The sequence below is a fragment of the Melanerpes formicivorus genome, unplaced genomic scaffold, assembly GCF_026170545.1.
Source record: "Melanerpes formicivorus ecotype bairdi unplaced genomic scaffold, bMelFor1.0.p_v2 SCAF_161, whole genome shotgun sequence".
Taxonomy (NCBI): domain Eukaryota; kingdom Metazoa; phylum Chordata; class Aves; order Piciformes; family Picidae; genus Melanerpes; species Melanerpes formicivorus.
This window is the reverse complement of record NW_027142513.1, coordinates 150,385-173,383: the sequence shown is the minus strand read 5'-3', so window position 1 is coordinate 173,383 and position 22,999 is coordinate 150,385. Positions and strand designations below refer to the sequence as shown.

The 22,999-nt window shown below is 38.9% G+C and overlaps 1 protein-coding gene across 6 annotated transcripts in view; it reads left to right on the top strand.

The window, feature by feature from the left end:
• Positions 1-22,999, top strand: part of CSNK1G3 (casein kinase 1 gamma 3) — a 65,872-nt gene that overhangs the window by 3,283 nt on the left and 39,590 nt on the right. For 5 of the 6 annotated variants that reach the window (XM_068168962.1, XM_068168961.1, XM_068168966.1 and 2 more), the window contains exons 2-5: positions 9,254-9,313; positions 12,977-13,046; positions 15,489-15,840; positions 20,196-20,236. In XM_068168962.1, the coding sequence (XP_068025063.1) occupies positions 15,663-15,840; positions 20,196-20,236 (219 nt within the window). In that variant the 5' untranslated portion in view covers positions 9,254-9,313; positions 12,977-13,046; positions 15,489-15,662. The remainder of the gene's footprint in view (positions 1-9,253; positions 9,314-12,976; positions 13,047-15,488; positions 15,841-20,195; positions 20,237-22,999) is intronic. The other variant, XM_068168963.1, reaches the window with a different exon arrangement.

Sequence of the window (22,999 nt, the reverse complement as noted above, 5' to 3'; positions counted from 1 at the left end):
ATAAATGTAACCTGTACTTGACAGGGTGCTTGGTTGCATGGGTTAGTTGATTAGGTGGTGTTGGATGATAGGTTGGATGTGATGATCTTGAAGGTCTCTTCCAACCTGGTTTATTCTATTCTATATGAAGATTAGACTTTCTTATTTGTGTGTTTAGAACCCTATTGCTGCCTTGTGCACTGGAGTTAGGAATGGGAGGAGACATTGATCAGTCAGAACTGTCTTTGAAAAAATGTTTACTCAGATAACTGTAGGTTACAGAAGTCCATGACACACATGGAGGTAAAATTTGTGTACAAGTAGATGCATTGCTGCAGAAAATCACTAATGTAATTGCAAGTGTTTTCATACATTGTATGATCTTCCCTACTACTAGCCTGTTTAACTTTTAACATACTAAGGCTTTATTAATAACTCTTCTACTTACTTAAAACCTGTCAGGAATTTGAAGTAATTTTTCTAGAAAGGATTTTTTTTTTTCTTTTAAATTCCACATTACACGGATGTAATTGTCTCTGTGGGCATTTCTACTCTTCATCAATCAGATGTTTGAATTACGGTATATTATGGCAATGGAGGATTATGTCTTCAGTAGTACAAAATTACAGAGATGGTTTATGACAAACAAGGCCTAAATTCCAGTTTAAATAAGTGGTTTGCCACTGTTAGTTTCTCTGTTTATTCACTAACTAATTCTTGAGGTGCCATGTTGTTTTGTCAGCAAATTGTGTACAATGGCACAAAGTAGATGAAACAGTTTTAATCAGAAGCTTAGTTAATAGTGATTGGATGGCAGTTAGCCTGTGGAGATCATTGAGAACAAGTATAGTGTATTTTAAGAGATATACTTAATTTGCTGTCAAATGACAGCCACAGATACTGTTTCAGGCCAAGAACATCATCCTCTCCAATATTGGGTATTTCTTCCCTTGCCAGGTTCCTGGCTGTGCAGATTTCCACTTCCACTCTTGCTCTGCATGTGTCTTCTATATCCTCCAAGGAGTTGATTAAGCTTATGTTCAGTGTCAAGTTACTGTTGAGCATGTGAACTTTCTGATAGGCTGGTGAGTCTAATGGCTGTATAGAGGTGCTTGAGCATTGATCCTGGTCTAGAGTAATCGGCAGGTACCTCTGACCAGAAGCAGCAGAAAAGGAGAGCCCTTGTGCTGACCTGTTATATTGTCTAATTGCATTTTTCAAAACAAAAGTTCAGACTTGGATTGTGTTGTAGACTGAAAACTGTTCTTTTTGGTTCAGTTTATCTTTGGACTCACAGTGCTAATTAGAATCTTCACAGAATCCTAAAATTACCTAGCAAATTATTATCCCTTTGTTTGGAAGGCTGCATGTGCTGTGTTTTTTGTACAAAAATACTGTTGTACTTCAGAAGTACAGATTCTTGGCAAATTACCTTTGTGATGCTGGTACTTGTGACTTAATCCAGAATAGGACACACCTTTGCATCCTAGTGGAAATTACTGTTTAAAAATTGTTTTGTTCTGTGTAGAGAGATCTCTTGAATGGACTTCTATATTTGAGGCATTAAATGCTTTCCATTTTAGGTTTTTATATACAGACTTAAATGAAACAGCTTGCATTTCTGTATATAGTGTTACTTTAGAGACGTTCCATTGGCTTAAAATGAAATACATAATTTAGGATATTCTATATATTGTTGATATCAGTGTAAACATAGATAATACCCATATAAATACAGATATTTTCTATTCCGCAGTGATCTTGGGAAGCTGAAATAGTGTAGAGATTTCAGTTAGGGACATACTCTAAGGGTCATGGGAGCCATGGTTCATTCTGACCTTGTCCAGTAATTTCTACTTGTGCCTTGCAAATACTGGTTTCTGAAAACCTAGACGTGTAATACAAAATGTTCTTCCATTCACTTTCTGTGGAAGATTGTCTCAAACAATTGCTACTCAGTAATTTCTAATAGAAGCAGGTGGCTCAATGTATCAAATTTTGTCAGTTTTCACTTTTGCTTAACATTGGCTGCCAGTAGACTGAGGCGTCCTTAAATCTGGAGAGAAAAGTGGTGAAACTTCGATTTGCAAATACCAGTAAACAGGCAGGGAACAATTTTATCAACAACAGGAAGATAGAATGGCTAAATTTACTCTTCAGGTCTTGCAAAACTGAGTAGATAAATGTCTTTGCGTTCCAGGAATGCTCTTTTAGTGTTTGCTTTTAATTTTTTGACTTTGAGTTTTAAGTAGGTCCTGTTGATTGTGTTTGGAATTTTCTTCTGAAAAAAAGAGTTCCGTGTTTTCAGGAAATGAGTGGTTTTGATCTGTAGCTTTCTTACCTGCTTTCTGTACAAATGTGGAACTTGATGGGCAGTTTTAAACCTACCTTACATCTTTTTATACCTCTGAAAATACGTTCCATTAAGCTTCAAATAAAACAGTGTAGGCAGAGTAGGTGTTTGCTAGCTATCCACAGTGAGCAAAGGATGCTGTTATCTGTTGTGTGTAGCAGATGCTTAAAAGCTGTTCAGCCTGCAATGTGTAGTACTGAGCAAGCAGCAGTATCTCTTTTAGCTGACTAGGAAGTGAAGGTTAGTTTTATTGTGGTAATAAACTAACGATTTTGTAAAAAAACGGACCTCAAGATGTAACAGAGGGAGGATGGGAATACTATGGAAACATGGAAGGTGCCCAACAGGCTGTGGCAGCGAGGCTGTGTGGGTGTGAACACTAAGCAGTAGAGATCAACTACATTGTTGCTTTTGAAGAACAATTTGCTTCCTCTGAATCTATTTCAGTCTCCCTGAGTAGTAAATTAAGAGTTTGCTACCCAGTGTCAGCATGAAATACTCATGTTTTCTCATTTCAGTGCATGAGAATTTTGTTATAAAAATTAATTGCCCTCAGACCTTAGCAAAACTGGTTATCAGTGGCATACAGGTTAATTTGTTCTCAGAACTTCTGATTTCCACCAGGTGATTTAAAATTCAGTGGGTTTGTGTAACCAGTGTTTTTGGGAGAATCAAGTTTCATAGGAAGTCATTGGTTTAAGTATGCTTTTCATTAGATGAGTAATGATGACGTTCACATCTTAACTGTGGCTATTTTTTTCTTTAAATTCATGTTACAATGCCTCTTATGGGTTCAATATGAAGGTGGCAACCATCATTCTGGTTTGTGGTATTAAAGGCTGTTTTCCATATAACAGTTTATTCTTAAACTTACAAAGAAGATTTTATAAAAGTGTTTTGTGAGTACATAATGATGTAGCTTATTAAAATGAAAGAAAATTTAGGTGGACTTGGTAATGAAAGCCTTGCATGTGAGAGGAGAGCTGTAGGTGTAGCTGATAGTAAAGCACCTGGAATTCAGTGTTCTAGGAGATACCTGTCCAATATTTAAAGACTATTAAAAGAACAGAATAGTTTGCCATGTAGTTTGCTATTGTCAGAAAACTTTGGGGATGCTTTCTTGGAAAGTGTTACCTTTTTTTTTTTTTTTTTTTTTTTTTTTATGTGAATGGCTGGCAGGAACATCTGTGGTTAACTTTCCTACTAGTTTCTGCTCAAAGAGAAATAGTTTTAATTAAACCACTTGTCTGATTTGGAAAATAAGCATAGGAAAGAACCTGCCAATAAGAGAGGAGAAAACAAAGCCAAATAAGAACTCTCACATAACTAACCAATTTGTTGGTAAGTTCTGATGCTGTTAAATTAAAGCATGTGCTAGAGTTTTCATATGGTGGTTTATCTGTCTCTTTGTTGTTACTTAAGTTTTGCTGAGATGTAAGGCTTTTGCAAATGCTGTTTATTGCAGTCCAACAGAACTGACACTTTGGAGGAAATTCTAAAAGTTGTTGTGACTGCTCAAGTCTGGGCTGCATGAATGGAACAAAATTTTTCTGGAACTTGCTGTGTCAGGTGGAACCTGTTTAACCCTGGAATTTAGCATGGAGTAACTTTCCAGTTTGTTGCATGCTTTTTCTTTGTTTCTACCCAGGAAAAGGATGAAACACATGACTTAGACAGTGAGTGAGTGACGAGTGCTGTGACTTGGGCTTTTTCTGGAGGACAAAGGATTATTCCCCACTTCTTGGATCCCAGTGTGCCTATACTGTCCATGTATAGAATAGCATGCTTTAAGCTGACATTCAGTGTAGTTGTAGCTGGACTGAAGTAAGCAAGCTGTGTGCTTGTTTTTCAGTTAATGTCTGATATGATTCTGGTCTCAAGCTGAAACATTTCAGAGTTAAAATAATATGAATTTGCACCACCCACCCTCCCCCCCCCAGGTTCTTACAGTAGAATGTGACTATGTAATTAAAGATAAGGCAATGAGAAATTGGTCTCAGTGAATTAAATATACTTCTTAGTTTGAAAACTGCTCTTCCCAATAACTATGGAATACTGAGATCATGATATGTACTTTCTCCTGTCCAAATTCTAACCTGAAAACAGAATTAATCTTTTGGATTCTCAGAAAATGTGTTGGTGTGGTTTTTTTTTTTAACACAACACTAGAGTGCTTCACAATGCTAACTTCTGTCTCCAGATGTAGTTGTGGCATTAGATGAAAGGCAATCCTTGCTTTGCTTTCTAACTTTACAGTTTCTTTATCCTATATTTAAGCTAATCTGTATCTTTCAGTAGTTCTGCTATGACAGTTGAGTGCTGATGTTACAATGCTTGATGCAGAAAATGGAAACACCCATTATGCAGCATTAGCTATCTCAGCATTAGCTTTCCATCAGTGCATTTAAGTGTGTGTCAGGGATGGTGTTGTAAAAGTGAAGAAACATTACTGGAATACTGCTTACCTGTCAGTTACCTGCTTTCTCTCCTTTCAGAAAATTCACTTTCAGCTCTTACTGTAATAAGATCCTTTGAGGAAAATGCATGCCTGGAACTTTTAATCAAGTAAATGCATTCACTTGTGTGGAATCATAAAGGGAAGCTGGTTGGGTTTTGCAGTGAAAGACTACAATGAAGTGTGATTTGTGGATTAGGGCTAAACTTTTCTTCTAGGCCAGTGGGAAAGTATAAATGTTTCTGCACTGAAGAGGAAATAGCAGTTTTCAGTTGATATTCATTTTAACTTTACAGAGATAAAGGGGTTGCTTGGGGACTAACTATATAGTTAGTCCAGTCTGCCACTTGGGGAAAAGTTACATTGATTTAGGGTAACCCTGAGTACTGTGCATATCTTCTGATGTGACAGTATTTTGACCAGAAGTTGCAGTTGGATGTGGAGAAAATTGCATTATTTTTGGTTAGGCAGTAGTCTTTCAAGTTAAAAATATAGGTCAGGTACTAAAGTTTGGATAAAGTTTGATTTTTACATACTAAAGAATAATTATGTGGCTTGCTGAAGAACTTTCTGTAAGGAAATAGTTACAGGTGCAAATTTAAAAGATTATTCTGGAATCTTGAACTAATTGTGTTTGAAAATAATATGTGACAGTTGATAAATGGGAAATACAGTTTTTGATTATTCATATATATGTATATACACAACTTGATAGGCAAACCTAATGTTTTAGAAGGTTTGGCTTTATAAATTTTTATTGATGAGAAATCCACTCAGATTTACCTTGACATTTTCAGTTAGGCTGCTTATTTAAGTGAATCTTGTCTGTACATGTTTGTGATCAAAGATTATGTAGACTTGGGTTCAATTACATAAAACTTAATGTTGTATGGGGAGAATCTTACAAACCTGTAAACAGTGTTTTGTTTTCTTTTTTCAATTGAAATGTTGAAAATCGAATTTTCATTCCAGAATTTATACATTCTGTTCTTTTGTTTTGTAAAACTGTTCTGTTAATCTAAGATTGGTTGATATTACAGAAAACAGGAAAAAAAGCTGGGTACTGCCTGAACAGTACATTTGTCTGAAATAGTCATAGAAAGTGAACAGAAGAATCTCTGCAAAACTTAGGTGTTTAAGTAAAAAAGACAAGTGGTAATGTAGAAAGTATTTCAGACAGAAACACCTAATTGTTGGAAGTACTGGTGATGCAAACAATTTTAAGCACACTTGTGATGTGTTAGTTGCAGTGTTGAAGAGCACAAATAGAAATAAAGATGTTTTGAGACTGTGTATTCTGAAAACAAACTACACGTTTGCACTTGTGCGTTGTCTCTTGTAAAGAGATTTCATTTGCATTTGAAATTATGGTGTTATGCTTACTTTATAAAATGTGAATCTTCTGAAGTGTGAAGAGTTTGATCTGCATATGACCAAGAAATAGTATCATAGAACTGTTAGGATTTTGGAAGGAACCTCAAGGATCATCTAGTTCCAACCCTCCTGCCATGGGCAGGGACACCTCACACTAGATCAGGTTGCTCAGAGCCACGTGTAGCCTGGCCTTGAAAACCTCCAGGGATGGGGCTTCTACCACCTCTCTGGGCGACCTCTTCCAGTATCTCACCATACTCATGTTGAAAAACTTCTTTCTAACATCTGGTCTGAATCTACTTACTTCTAGTTTTTCTCCATTTCCCCCTAGTCCCTTCACAACCTGACATCCTAAAAAGTCCCTCAGCAGCTTTCTTGCAGGCCCCCTTAAAATACTGGAATGCCACTGGCTCCTTGGAGCCTTCTCTTTAGACTTAATAGCCCAAACTCTCTGTCTGTCCTCATAGGAGTGGTGCTTCAGCTCTCTGATCATCCTCGTGGCCCTTCTCTGGACATGCTCCAGTACCTCCAGGTCCTTCCTGTGACAGGGGCTCCAGAAATGTGCCCATATATAAATATATAAGTAGTAGCTGCTTTGCTTATTTTTCTCTTTGCTGCTGAAACTCCAAGGATTTCCAACTAGTTAATATATTTGTGGAATACATATAGCAAATATGGGATCTGCTCCTCAGTATTCTGAAAGGCAAGTTAGTTGGGAAAGAATGTGACCAATGGTTTTTGATGGTCTGAATGTTCATGGCTGCCAGTGGTCTGATTCAAGTCCATCTACACTTATGTGTTCCTCATCTTATCCATGTAGAGGCACTAGACCTTTAGAACTGAAAAAGTTCATCCTTGTTTCTTGGATTAGTTCATATTTGCTGCAAATGATTGGAATGTTTTGGGGGAAGAATAGTGTTGCTTCAGAGGATTTGCATTTTTACAGTGCTTCTGGGGTAGATGCTTGTCTGACTGAAGGTAGAATAGTGAGCATGAATGGTAAGTACCTAAGAAATGGGAGAATAAAACATACTTAGATAAATCAATTAGCATCTAAAAATAGGATGAATCTTGAGCTGTACTGGAAGTGGTAGAAAGCTAAAAGGCAGAACATGGCAAGCAGTATTTCTTTTGTTTTGTTAAAAATATTAAAAAAACCTAGGCTGCTTTAGCTTGCAGAAGTTAGACTCAGATTTCCGTATTTATCAAGTGGAGGACATTGCTGGTAACAAAATGAGTTCATTATTTAGATACCATCTTCTAAGAAATATGAAGTGATACAGTAATGGAACAATTTCTGTACGGGCTATTGATAGCTGGAGAGAGAAATTGTCAGGAGACATTGGAAGGGTTGTGTTTTGCATTTCAAAGCTCATGTAAGGAGTTTGTAATTTATGTGGAAGTTCTAAAGCATTCTCGTTTTGTCTTTAGTTTTGACAGATGCTAATGTTTTTGGTTTTTTTCCTCCTGTTGTCTAGAAAGTGATGAAATAAGTCAAAATCAGATTGGTTACATTTCATAGTTTCATGGTTTCATTCAGGGTTGGAAGGGACCACAAGGATCATCTAGTTCCAACCCCCCTGCCATGGGCAGGGACACCCCACACTAGATCAGGCTGGACAGAGCCTCATCCAGCCTGCTCTTAAACACCCCCAGGGACGGGGCCTCGACCACCTCCCTGGACAACCCATTCCAGGATTTCACCACTCTCATGGTGAAGAACCTCCTCCTCACATCCAGCCTGAATCTCCCCACCTCCAGCTTCATTCCATTCCCCCTAGTCCTATCACTACCTGAGATCCTGAGAAGTCCTTCCCCAGCCTTCCTGTAGGCCCCCTTCAGATACTGGAAGGCGACAATTAGGTCTCCTCGGAGCCTTCTCTTCTGCAGACTGTACAGCCCCAACTCCTTCAGTCTGTCCTCATAGGAGAGGTGCTCCAGCCCTCTGATCATCCTCGTGGCCCTTCTCTGGACACGTTCCAGCACCTCCACATCCCTCTTGTAATAGGGGCTCCAGAACTGGACACAGTACTCCAGGTGGGGTCTCACCAGGGCTGAGTAGAGGGGGAGGATCACCTCCCTCGACCTGCTAGCCACACTTCTCCTGATGCAGCCCAGGATCTGATTGGCTTTGCGGGCTGCAAGTGCACACTGAGAGCTCATGTTGAGCTTTTTGTCCACCAGCACCCCCAAGTCTCTCTCCTCAGGGCTACCCTCCAGCCAGTCACTGCCCAGCCTGGATTTGTGCCTGGGATTGCCTCGACCCAGATGCAGGACCCTGCACTTGCTCTTATTGAACTTCATGAGGTTGGCCTGTGCCCACCTCTCCAGCCTGTCAAGGTCCCTCTGGATGGCCTCCCTTCCCTCCAGCGTGTCTGCTGCACCACACAGCTTGGTGTCATCAGCAAACTTGCTGGGGTTGCTGGTTTGAGTTATGCAATGAACTTTTCAACATCTGTTTTTATGTTGGACTTTTTATATGTCTAGTTTTGAATTTCTCTCATTGGACTAAATATTAAGTACTTTCTGATTAAAAAGTGGATTTACTTTTCATTTTATGTTAGCAATGAGTCTTACAAAATTGTGTATAAATTTGGAGATTTTCTCATTCAAATTCTATCCCAAGATTTTTTTGAGGTTAGAAACTTCCATCCTCAACTTTCAAGGACTCTTTGATTGTGAACCTTTTTGCTGGGAAACTGAAATTGCACAGACGTCCTGTTGTTGCATGAAGACATATGTAAGAATGAATTAAAATTATGCATGTTAGAGCTAGGCCAGAAAGAACATCTTAATCTTTTAATGAAGCATATTAATAATACCAGAAAGAGTTGATTAGATATTAGAATTGTGTATTGATTAGTTCACAATGAAGCTCTCACTCTGAGCTTGATTTCAGGTTTGTAGCATGAATTGCTTTTTTTTCTAGTTAAAACTTTAAGAGTTTTGCTGAATAGAATTATGTATTACTCTGTCTAAACTTATTTTTAACATTCAAGTGAATATTAGAAATTGAATATGACTGATCTCTGTCTGAAATAAGAGCTACTTAATAGGTGAATTATTCCATAAAAACCTGTGTTCTGTTGCAGGAAAGCTCTTGAAAATCTGTAGCAGAGGCACTATAAACATTCTCTGGAATCCTCTAGAAGGTGAGAGAATAAGTTTTTTTCCTAGATTAATATTACTGGTAAAGCCCAAGATACCTTGGAAGTAGAGGTACATTAACAAAGAAGCTTGACAGATAAAGAAAACTTGGGATGTATGAAAATGGTGGAACCCTTGTGCTTAAACCCAAGATCTGTCTTTGCTATCTTTTTGTTTTGTGGAATCTTTTATTTCCTCCCTAGTTCATGTGCTGTTGTAAGGTTTTTTTTTTTCCTTCTAAAACTAGATAAAAACGTTGGTATACTAGCAGTGATACAGGATACTGTAATTGAACTCAAAGAAAATGTGTATGATACCTAAGGGAGCAGTTATGGTTTCTTGTTTCATATAACTTTGTCACTTCCAGACAGTGTTTATTTAGCAGGTTTAATGTTCTCTTAATAGATTTATTTAAGAGTAAATCTGGAACATAAGAAAGGAAGTAACTAGTAAGTTTTTGTTTTAAAGGTGACTTGCACATTTGAATGTGAACATTATGACATACACTTTGAAATATGTGAACTTGGATGAACTCTGCTGCAGACACAACCATTTGAGATGCTTAAACACAGTTAAATGAGTTAGTCTTTTGCTCTGCCTTATGTAGGGCCTTAGGAGGTTATTGTTACGTATGTGGTGTATAGACTTTGGTAGTGTTAATTTGAATGTTTTCAGCTGACATTGAGCGATGTTTTTATATATATCTTTGTAAGTTGGTGATGTCTGAAGTGTTTTCTAATTGTCACTTCTCCTTGTGTGTTAGTCCTTGTATTGGAATTTGAATTTTAGAAGCCTGCCAGTTTTTGGCAATAATTTGACATTGACCAAATAAAGCAAACTTTGAATGTGATGTTCCTAGGTAAGTGTGGCTGTGCAAGAAATTAGATATGCTTTTGTTATAATAAGGCTAGCAATTTTAAATTATCACTGAGTTTAACTGGGGCTTTTAGATATTTTAATTGGTAGTTATGAAAGAAATTGTGCTTGAGTGTGTGTGTGTGATATTTGGTAATGGTGCAACAAAAAGAACTGGCAGATGTTTCCTGGGTACTTGAAAAAGGAGAACTTCAATATGAATATGATCAGATGATTTGATCAATTTTTTTGTGGCTTTCTGTAATTATCCTTTTTTCTTATATCTGGTGTTACAGTGCTCTGTTGGTTCTTGGATATTGAATTGAGAAGGAAAAGATTTAAAGGATTTAAAGGAAAATTTCTTCAGTGTAGGTTTAGGTAAAGATTGTTTTGCTTCACAGATTTTCTGTAGCAGCATATGCTTGCTTAATTTATAATGTGTTCTTTTGGATGATATATGAACTTGGAACAATAGCAGCAAAGCTGTTGAGTATACTCTATATACAATGGAACAGGAGACAAAATAGAGCCTGAATATTTTTTCCTAACTCACCCATTTATTTACAGTGTTTATACTATTAGTGTTTTTCTTCAATGCCTATTGTAATGGGTTGGGGCAGACCCCCTCCCCACCACGCGCAGAGATAACGACTCAGACAAACAGATTGCAAAAGTGATGGGAAGTTTAAATAGAGAACAGTGAGTGTGTGCAGAGAACTAGAAACACAATGACAAAGAACCACCCCAAAACAGACCCAGAAAGATTCCATCCCCACCTGAGGGTGCACCCAAAACCCCCAGGGCTCCTCCTTCCCCCCCACTACTAGGCTAGTCTCAGCTGGCCAGATCTGAGACTGCCCATCCCCCTGTGACCTTGGGCCTAATCAGGCCCATGACCGGGAGATCCCTCCCCCAGTTACCAGGTGTTGGAGAGGAAGGAAAGAGGAAGTGCCAGACCCCGCCGTAAAACTTATAGTGGTGCAAGGGATCATGGTAGGAAATAACCTAATTTCCTGTGTCCACCCACTGGGCTGGACTTCTGGACACAGGAAACACCCCTGTAGCAGAGGGCACCCAGCCCAAACCACGATACCTGTAAACAGTTTTCTTTTACTTGGTCAGAGATCATAATGCAACAAACAAAGCCCAAGCAAAACCAATCAAATGCTGAAAATTTTCCCTTGCTGAATTCATTTGGAAGTGAATTATTTGCTTAATTTTAGTTTTCTATCTGTCTAGTTCTGTATGTATTCTTAAGGAATTACTAGTGTCTTGAGTTCTTCAGGGTTATACAAATGTAGAACATGAATTTAAATTAAAAAAAGTTTAAGTGTAATGGTGAGTTGAGGTGCCATTTTTGTTTATGGAACTTGTGTTGTTCCATTAAAACCCCAATGAGTTATTTCCTGTGTAGAATTTTATGCAGCAGAGGGAGTGCAAACCGAACATTCCAAACAGGCTGGATTTTCTGAGTTGGAATCTCTTTGTCTATTAAGTAAGCAAGCTTTGTGTGCAAATCATCAATGATTGTGTCCTGGAGAACATAGTCTGTAGTGTGAAAATATCCCTTCAGGGAAATAATTGCTCGTCTGTCCTGTTCAAATACGGCAAAATTGCTCATCTGAGCTGTAGAGTGTAGAGATCTTTACCTAAAGGTAATGATCGCTTCAGTCCTTGTTTTGGATTTGTTGAAGTATTTATCACCTATTGTTATGCAGAAAGAACGTGCACTGCATTTTGGAAATGACAATGCCTATAGGTGAATTACAGCATGTTCATTTCATGGAGCAGAGACTATTCTTAATGCTAAGTTTACATTTATTTGCTTAATTTGACTGCATGTTCTGTGTTTAAGTTTTGTGTTGACACAGATCAGTAGCTTGGTTGTCTTGCAGTCAGTTGTAAAACTGAGTCTGAGGTTCCTTTTACTTTTCTGCAGGTGTTGTGTATTACTACTGTCAGTCAGTTGAAACTACTATCTAGATATTGTCGTCTTGCTTGCCTTCATCACACCTCCTCTTGAACTTCTGGCATTCACTCTGCAATGCTTTGGAAATGTCTATTAAATTTGTCTGTTAGATTCCACCAAATAAATAAAACCTCTATTAGCTGCTGTTAATTTTGCATCTCAGTTCTTCTGCTTCATTAAAGGTCTTCTGTTTCACCTTCTATCTTCTATATGAATTGAAGATTTAATTTCAACTTATGTGATTACTTTTTCTGTGTAATACCATTTTTAGTTTTTTCAGTTTCCTTTTTATACTTCCAACTTAAATAGTAATTTCACTGCCATGACATTGCTTTGAGTTGGCTTTGGTGGGGTGTTTGCCATTATACTAATACTTAATCACATTTTTAATAACTGTGCTTATTTAAATGCTAACAATATTCTCCAATGTCTGGCTGAAGCTTATGGGTTAAGTGTGCTCATTTATGTAGGCAGAGATGAAAAATGAAAATTAAAGGGGAAATGAAGCTGTGAAATGAGGATGGCACATTTTCCAGACAGACTGCGTGTGAGGAGAATAGCCTAACTAGCACATAACAAGAAAAGTTTATGCAAATAATTTAGAATGCTCACACTGTATGGTGGGTTTTTTTTTCTACTTCAGATGATGCACACTTTTCAATGGTGCCTGACTTCTGAGCCCCACAAATTCTGCTAAGCCACTGAAAAAATATTCTGTATCTTCCTTATCATTTAAGGGAAAATCAATGCAATTCCTATAATTTGTAATTTACTAGCATTCGGTATCAGAACTTTTGGCATGTCTGAGTAATTGCAAATACTTGTATTTGTCTTTGCCTTTTAGTGTTTTCCTCTAGAATGTGAACATCATGGTGAAGAAAAGATACTGCCTTTGGAGTATAACTCTGTCATAGGTAGGTGCATATAAATAAATTAATGCCTTCTGTATTTCTGAGATAAATACATCCTAAAATGTCATACAGGAGGTTCAATATGAAGTCTAAGTGCTCTCCCTATTTCAAATTAGCTGCAGATAAACAAATAAAGACAACAATTTTGTCCTTGAGAAACTGACACGAATGTTTGTGTGTCTACCTTCTGACATCTAATGTGTGGAAAATATGAGGCTTCTGATATTTGTTTAGCAGGAATCTGATAAAAGGTGCTAATTTCATTTTATGCTAAAAAGCATACCTTGATTGTAGCTGGAATATCTGTTGGTTCAACAGCAGAATAGGGAAGGGCACAAGTTACTATCTAATTCATAGACTGATAGAATGGTTTGGGTTGAAAAGGATCTTATTTCTGCCCCCTATGCCATAGATAGGGGCAGATTGCTCAAGGCCTCATCCAACCTGGCCATGAACACCCCCAGAGAGCGGCTATCTAAACACACTGGAACAGGTTCAGAGAATCACATCCCTCAGGGTAAATTTCTTTCTAGTATCTAGTCTAAATCTGCCCTTCTCAAGCTTCAGTCTGTTCATTCTTGTGATATCACTACAAGCCCTTGTGTAAAAAACCCTTTGTTTTTCATGTAGGCACATTTCAGGTACTGGAAGGCTGCTATAAGATCTCCCCAGTGTTGTCTTTTCTTTAGGCTGAGCTGCCCCAGCTCTTGCAGCTTCTCACCATAGAGGAGGTGCTTCAGCCCTCTGATCAGCTTTGGAAACCGACATAGATGTAGTTAGTGATATATTTGGTTTCATGCATTGTTGCTTTAAGTTTCAGTAAAACACTGAAAGCACTATGTAAAATATTACAGAATTCTTTCTTTTTAAAATGTCATAATCAGTTTATTTATTATTTACTCCAAAGTACTTTATTGGATTTTATTAGATTGTTTTCCTTCTGTCTGATTTGCTTTCAAAATGGTAATGCCATTTGCAAAACAAATCCACCTGATAAATTCTGAAACTTGAACTCATCTTTATACCTTGAATACATGGTAACTTAGCTCTTCTGTTAGTGCATTCTCAGGCTTTAAAATTATATCTGACAAATAGCTTGCTGGTCTGTGTGCAGACACAAAGTTTCAGAAGCAGTGGTTTCTTAAACAGAAAAGTCTGTGCTTGGCTGCTCTCTTGGAAGTATTTGCTGCTTTGAAAAAACAGTTTACTCACCTGTAGTCTGCAGTTTACCAAAGTTAATTTTGTAAATGCACTGGGTATCTGTGCCCAGGTGCTGGCAGGGGGCCTGCAGGGGTCTCTGTGAGGAGAGGACAGGGCTGTGGCAGACATACTGCAGGGCATGGCTGAGCCTGGCACTGAAGATAGTGGTGCCTGTGGGAGAACATATTTAAGAAAAGGTTAAAAAGAAAGCTACATGGTAGCTGTGAGAGGAACCGCCTTGCAGTTACAATGCTCCGTGAAGGAGAGGAGCAGAGGTTCCCCTGCAGCCTTTGAAGACCATGGTGATGCCGATTATTCTCCTGCAGCCCGTGGAGGCAGCGGGAGCACATATTCACGCTGCAGCCCATGGAGGACCCCACAATGTAGCATAAAGAAGATGCAGCCCATGGAGGGCCTGCATCAGAGTAGGCTTGAAGCAGGAACAATGAAAAGATGGAGGAGCTCACGCTGGGGCAGTTTTCTGGCAGGACTCAGGAACCTGTGAAGGACACTTCCTGCTGCTGTTGGAATGAACTCCATGCTGGAGCAGAGTAACAGCCTGAGGAAGAAGTGTCAGAAGAGAGCTGTTGTGGACTGACCAAACCCCACCCCTATTCCCTGCCCCTCTGTGCTACATGGGAGAGGGAAGGAGGTAAAGGAATGAGAAGTCCAGGAGTGAAGTTCTTGGGAAGAAGGGCTGTGGGGTGGAAGTATTTCTAGCTTTGTTTCTCATAATTTTACTCTATTTTAATTGGCAATAATAATCTCGCCCAAGTCAAATCTGCTCTGCCTGTGACCATCATTGGTGAGTGATTTTCCTGTCTTGATCTTGACACATCAGCTTTTTCATTTTGCCTTCTTTCCCCTCTCCTTTTGGAGAGGAGGAATTAGAAAGCATCTGGGTGGGCACCTTGAAGATGATCTAAAAAAGGGCAAAAAAAGATTTCTTACAAGTTAGCTCAGATTTCAAGACATCTGTTGCATTAAGCCCTGACATTTTTTTAGTTTTTGTTTTTAGTTCACTGTAGGCACACATTCTCTCGTGTCATTATGTGCTAGAATCCGAGGCTTTAAGCTTACAGTAGTGCTTTTCACAGAACATCTGTGAAGCCAGTTGAAGTGAAAGGTAATTTTGTACAAGAATCCTACTGTATTGAATGACTTCAGTTTTCTTTGACAGAATTCCTGGAAATACTGCTGAATATTGCTGGTGTTGTGCATTCTGGATATCTGTTTTTACTACAGATGCTGCCAAGGCTTTGTGAATGCAACAAACATGCTGCTGTTGACTGCTTACTGACGGTAACTAGCTGGACACTTCATTGGTGATGTTTCCGTTCTCACTCTGTCCAGCTGGCATTTGCTTACACTGAATTTTAAAAAGAGGAAGAAATCTAAGTGAAGTGTTGTAAACCTGACATGGATCATAAAAAGAAATACAGGGACAAGCCGGATGAAAGAACAACACGGCCTAGTGGGAGGTCAGGCCATAATCCACGTGGCACTGGTTCTTCAAGTTCTGGAGTGTTAATGGTTGGCCCAAACTTCCGAGTTGGCAAAAAAATCGGATGCGGTAATTTTGGAGAACTGCGGTTAGGTAAGATCCTTGTTTCTGTATTCCAGTTTACATTATCAAAGGCTATTGTATGCATTCCAGGCATGAAAATGTCTGTGGACACACCGTACAGCTTTTCAAACTGCTTTCAGGCTTCAGATAACTTAAATTTGCCTTACACATTTTTTGTGGCTTGACCCTTGCCAGTGCAAGCTCTATCACATGTTAAGAGTCTCTGTAGCAGGAGGCTTTATGGGACTAAAAATGTTTCAGGACTCTGTGCAGTTCAGTTATTTGTCTTCCAAGATGCTGAAGTGACTTCATGGTTATTGTGTTTTGTTACCTTTTCATGTCTTACTGAAGCAGTTTATTCAGGTGTAGTTGTGGCTAAGTATATGTGAAATGCATTGTCCTCCTGTAGGTCCACCTTATAGAACTGTGGCCTTAGAGTTCTTGTTCTAAGTGTAGTGGGCACTACAATGTTTTGAATAGAAGCATGCTTTTGGATTCCTTTGTTTCCTTGCAGCAGTGTAGTGAGGCTAAACAGTGAGCTGCTGTTAGGGCAGTCAGAATCCATCTGTAGAGAGAATCTGGGAGATGGGTAATTCAGTCACTGTTCAGTCCCTGCTGAACACATGGATGAAAGTCAGATGGTGAAGAAAGGATGGATTGAGAAGAATGTGTCGAATTTTCAAGAATTTGGGCAGTAAAGCTGGAAATATTACCATTTATTAAACCAGACATTAAATGATGGGGGCGTGCTTTTGGAAGAACATAAAATGAGGTTTGGGGACCTAAATGTCCATTATGACAGTATGATTAGCCAGGGGTTTCAAGCTCTGAGAATTCTGTATGTGTTAACAAATTTGTCACTTCATAGCAAGAATTTATTCCCGCATTTGTGGAAGTCTTGAGGTTGTGCACTGCTTCAAGGTTGAAAGAGATGGATTCAAAAGAGTGTTTGAGACTGGGGTGGGCTATAATTGACTGCACCCTCAATAACACCAAGCTGGATGGGAGCATTGAGGGTACAAAAGCTTTGTAATGGAACCTGTACAAGCTGGATTGATGGGCTGAGGCCAATTGTATGAAATTCAAGCAGGCTAAGTGCCAGGTCCTGAACTTGGGTCACAAAAACTCCATGCAACAGTACAGGATTGGGGAACAGTGTCTGGAAAGCTGCCTGCTGGGAAAGGTCTGGGTTTGCTGGTCAACAGCTAGCTGAACATGAGCACTTTGGCCTGCATCAGGAGTAGCGTGGCCAGCAGGACCGAGGAAACATGTACTTGGTGCTGGTGAAGCCGTGCCTTCAATACTGTGTAATTTTGGACCCCTCACTACAGGAAAGATGCTGAGATCCCGGAGTGAGTCCAGAGAAGGGCAGTGATGGGTCTGGAGAACAAGTCTTATGAAGAGCAGCTGAGGGAAGTAAGGTTTAGTCTGGAGAAGAGGAGGCTGAGGGGAGACGTAGTTCTCTACAGCTACCTGAAAAGAGGTTGTAGGGTAGTGAGGCAGGTGTCAGTCTCTTCTCCCTAGTAACAAGTGATGAGAGGAAATAGGTTCAAGTAGCACCTGGGGGAAATTGGGTTTGGATATTAGAAGAAACTTCCTCACCAATAGAGTTAACAAACACTGCAATAGCATGCCTAGGGAGGTGGTTTAATCATCATCCTTTGAGGTGTTTAAAAGACAAATAGATGTGGTGCTAAGGGACATAGTTTAGCACTACACTCAGAGTTAGATAGTTGTTGGGGTCTATGATCTTGAAGAACTTTTCCAACCAAAATGATTCTGTGTTTCTGTGTAGGTGTTGAGTTTCTGTTGATTTTCCTCTGGTACAACTACTAATCTTTACACTTCAAACACTATTTTTAATATAGTGGTTGCAGAAAATGTATGATGTATGCATGTGCATGTTTATAACATGCATAAAATAGGCTTTAATGTAGTGCTCTGTGGGGGCTGTACATCTAGTCTGAATTAGAATGTAAACAATATTGCTGGAGCTCTGAGGATACTGTGTTCAGTACAGTCTCAATAAGAGGTACTCTTGTTATTCCTGTTAATAGTTAAACAAGATTGATATATTTTGACCTTTGCAGTTTTATGTATGCCTCTGCAGTTCAGGAGTCAAGCTGAAAGTCTGCCTTCATTTTTTTCCTAAGCTTTCCTAAACTGTCTCTGAGTGATAGTTTTTATTTTAAACTAAATGTTGCATTTACTGCTGAAGGCAACTGTAAAGTAGTGAAGTTACATTTTTTTCTGTTTGTTATCTTGGTGTGTTCACAATTCAGTTTCTCTCATTCAGATCAATATAAGATTAACTCATTTGCTTGTGGCATATGCAGAGTAAAATCTATTTTATTCTAAAAAGAATAAAGTAGTTAAGACTTAAGTCTGATAGTATTTGAACTGGACAAACAAGTAAAAAATTGGAGGAAGGTAGTGTAGTGTACTGGCCTGCCACAGCCACACCAGGACAAGTGCAGGCTTTTTCTTCCTAGCGTCTGCTTTTTTGCCTATATGGAAGATGTTTCAAATCCTTCTGTTACTGAAAACAGGGATTTAGTTTGATATTGCAAATTCTGATCTAAATTGAATATTTTTGCATTTATAGTGGTACAGTTGCAAGTAACTTAAAAGTTGGCATCCTTCCATGAAGCACATAATTTGTTTTATGTAATTGTGCAAACTGGAATGTATTTTGAACACGTGTCAGATCTTAGAGACTTAAAGGAGGAATAAAGTTGTTTAAAAGCAGTGAAGTTGCACTTCAGGATATACAAGTTCAGTTACAAATTAGTAGCCATTGCAGTTCTTCCCCCTGAGAAGAAAGGAAGGGCCAAACTTCTGTAGTGTCTTGTGGATCAAATGATAGATTGGCTGTATGTGGCAAGTGACTGCCTTACTGATTTGCAAGGGACTAAACTGTTTTTAATATTAAGCTGTTAAGACTAAGGGTTTTCTGAGTTACTGATGGGCAACAAAGAAAGCTTGTTCATGCTGCATTACACAATGCCTGATATCTATTTAGATCAACAGTGGTGTCAAATATGCCATATTTTGAGGAATTAATTGAATTACCTCATGGGCAGTTCTAATGTCCTTTCTGATTTTTCTTCAGAATAAGCTTGTCATTACTGCATTTAGTTACTGGAACCCAAAGTCAAGTCACATAAATGTAACTGAATTTGTTAGCTACTCCAATGACTGATTTATGTATCTAGACTGAATGACTAGAGCTGCTGCCAGACATTATTTTAATTTATTCTAGATTGTAGTGGCATGAAAAGGTGTAGAAGCAACTTGAAACAAAGTATGTTGTTTGTTAAAAATGTAACCTAAATGATCATAAGAAGAAGTAGCTATTGAATGTGTCTGGATTTCTGCTCTGGTCCTTGGAAAGGTCTTGGAATTATCCAATTTTTTGGTGCATAGATTTGGGTATGCTACCCATACAGATTTTGTTTATTATCATGTGACCTTTGGTGACTTTTTATAAAGTTGATCCCTTAACAGGTGAAACATTTTAATAGTGCCTTCTTCTTTTTTTTTCCCCCCATTTTTGTAAGAGTAGCCTATTTTTAAAAAATCAGAATTAGAGCTGAGATTATAGTCTTTAACTATAACTGTCTTCACTGGTAACCTTTTCATATTGACTTTTCCCTGTTTGTGCAGAAGTGAGATAAACATGGGAAATTCAGTCCTGAGCACAGAGGGGAAAAATAGGTTTCATTAATACAGTGTCATGTGTAGACTACAGACAAAAGTGTTGGAAGTAACTGCTACTACTTTGTCCTTCATCTGCTATTTGTTTTTTACTTTTATACATACGAGTTGTTTAATATTTCAGTGATTGTGTACAGTTTGAAGTAATGCATGTGGAAGTATGCTAATCCAGTTATAACATCACTTCTAAAGCAGCAGATGCATTTTTCTAAAAGGTGTAAACATTTAAATCAGTAATATTGTTGCCTTATTTGTCCTAACTTTAAGCTTAGTACATTGCAGAATAGAGGAAAAAGAGGCCTAATTAATTCCAACTTTGCTTAGTGTCTGATTTTTCCAAAATCATAGGACAATTTAAAAATAAATTTTAAATAGTTTTATGTAATAAATACAGAAATGTAGAATATCACATCCAACTTACTTTAATTTACCCATTTTCAAGCTTTTCTGATGTATAAAAATTATACAAACTTGGTGAAATAGCTGAAACTCCAGGTGAAACTTCTAGTACTTAACACTATTCAAGAACTGAGCTTTCTTTAGGGTATACTATAAGCCTAACAAAGCCAAACATCTTACATAAAAACTATTTCAAAGGCTATCTTCAGATTTTAATGGCACAGAAGCCCATGTCTCACATTGTTATTTTTTGTTCTCTTTTTTTCAAGGAAAAAATTTATACACAAATGAGTATGTGGCGATTAAACTGGTAAGTTGGGTTTTTGTCTTTTTTTTTTTTTAGGATTTGGGATTAAAAATATCTAATCAGAATTTTCCTTTCATATATAGTAGTTTGATTTCCTTAATTGAAATCCCTAATACATTTTCAGATGAAAGCAGTGAGTGATAGATATAATTATGTACTCTGGCCATATTGAATAAAAGCAGTGTTGATGTTGTCACTGTTTGAAAGGCTAAATCTGTTGGTAAAGCTGATGGTGATTGATTGCTCCCTTAAGACTTCTTAGTAGATTGATTTTCTGTGCAACAAATGCTGGAACAACAAGTTTAATGGGCATCTGACATCAGGTGACTAAGGAAGAGCTCTACAAACATGCATATTCCTACAACAAACTTTTTTGATCATTGTAATGTAGTCACTGGTATTGTGATACATATTCCATTTGCAATGTACATGTTTCCCTCACTAATGAACTTGGTAAATGTGGGTATTTTGTTCCTGTGTCATTGTACTGTTTTTTAAAAGAAATACTGGAAGCTGGCCAACGTTGTGCCCATCCACAAGAAGCACTGGTTGGATGAACCAGGGAATTATAGGCCTGTCAGCCTGACCTCAAGTGCCAGGCAAGATCATGGAACAGGTCATCCTGAATGCAATCACATAGCACTTACAGGATGGCCAAGGGATCAGGCCCAGTCAGCATGGATTTAGGAAGGGCAGGTCCTGCCTGACCAACCTGATCTCCTTCTATGATCAGGTGACCCGCCTGGTGGACGTGGGGAGGCTGGTGGATGTAGTCTACCTGGACCTCAGCAAGGCCTTTGACACAGGCCCCAATAGCAAACTCCTGGCCAAGCTGTCAGCCCATGGCTTGGACGGGAGCACACTGTGATGGGTTAGGAACTGGCTGGATGGCCGAGCCCAGAGAGTGGTGGTGAATGGTGCCACATCCAGCTGGCAGCCAGTCACTAGTGGTGTGCCCCAGGGATCAGTGCTGGGCCCTGTGCTCTTTAACATCTTTATTGATGATCTGGATGAGGGCATTGAGTCCATCATCAGTAAATTTGCTGATGACACCAAGCTGGGTGCAGGAGTTGATCTGCTGGAGGGTAGAGAGGCTCTTGCAGAGGGACCTCAACAGGCTGGACAGATGGGCAGAATCCAAGGGCATGAGTTTGAACACATCCAAGTGCCGGGTTCTGCACATTGGCCACAACAACCCCATGCAGTGCTACAGGCTGGGGTCAGAGTGGCTGGAGAGCGGCCAGGTAGAGAGGGACCTGGGAGTACTGGTCGATGGTAGGCTGAACATGAGCCTCCAGTGTGCCCAGGGAGCCAGGAGGGCCAATGGCATCCTAGCCTGCATCAGGAACAGTGTGGCCAGCAGGAGCAGGGAGGTCATTCTGCCCCGGTACACTGCACTGGTTAGGCCACACCTCGAGTACTGTGTCCAGTTCTGGGCCACTCAGTTTAGGGAGGATGTTGACTTGCTGGAACTAGTCCAGAGAAGGGCAACAAAGTTGGTGAGGGGTTTGGAGCAGAAGCCCTATGAGGAGAGACTGAGGGAGCTGGCGTCGCTTAGCCTGGAGAAGAGGAGGCTCAGGGGTGACCTTATTGATTTCTACAACTACCTGAACGGAAGTTGTAGACAGGCAGATGTTGGTCTCTTCTCCCAGGCAGCCAGTACCAGAACAAGAGGACACAGTCCTAGGCTGCACCAGGGAAGGTTTAGGTTGGATGTTAGGAAAAAGTTCTACAGAGAGAGAGAGTGATTGCCCGTTGGAATGGGCTGCCTGGGGAGGTGATGGAGTCACCATCACTGGAGGTGTTCAGGAGGAGACTTGATAGGGTGCTTGGTGCCGTGGTTTAGTTGTTTTGATGGGTTGGATTGGTTGATGGGTTGGACGCAATGATCTTGAAGGTCTCTTCCAACCTGGTTTATTATTATTACTCAGTTTACTTAGTGTTTGTTTCTGGATACTTTTAACTTCTTGGGGAAATGATTGTGTTCATAACCAGAGTATTTAAAGATTAAATTCTCTTTACTTTTTGGCATTGAACATATTTTAGGATTTGTATCAATTCCTTGTTGCTGCAGTAGTTGAGAATGGGGTTTTTTTTGTAGTGTGCTATAGTGATTACTGGTTGCATAAAGAGAAAACTATGAAAACAGAAACACATTGCTGTAGATGAAGAATCTAAAAAGCATTGTAAGTGTATATAATAAACTTCTGAAAAATACTTATGTCACTTTCCTTGCTTAGAAAAACAGATTTCAGAAGTTGTTACAGATTTAAAAACGTCCATGTGGTAGTTTGAAAGAGCAACACTGACTGCAGTGTTCAAGGTTATCATATGTGTTATACCAGATGTAAATTAATTTTCTTTTAAAATATCGTGAACTTAACTCTGTGCGTTTAAAACTTGAAAAAGTTCTGAAAATTCTTCAACTTAATGGTGGTTTATTGTAAAGGTCTTTCAGAAATAGTTTGCAAGATAGTGGTTACTGCTTTCTAATTTGCTAACTGATCGTATAGAGCAAAATAACTTTTAAATCTGATCAGTGGGTTGTGGTAAAACCATTATTATACGTGTAACTTAATAAACTCAGGTATTATTTCAACCTATATAAATTTCCAGAGATACTGTTCAGTGGCAGCTTTTACTGTATTTTTTTTTTCTTGAATTAGTCACTCTTAGAGGTGTTCATTTACAGTTGAACTGTCATTATCAAATAAGTTACTTAGAAGTTACAAAAGAACCAGTGTAGTAAAGTATGTACGTAATTTA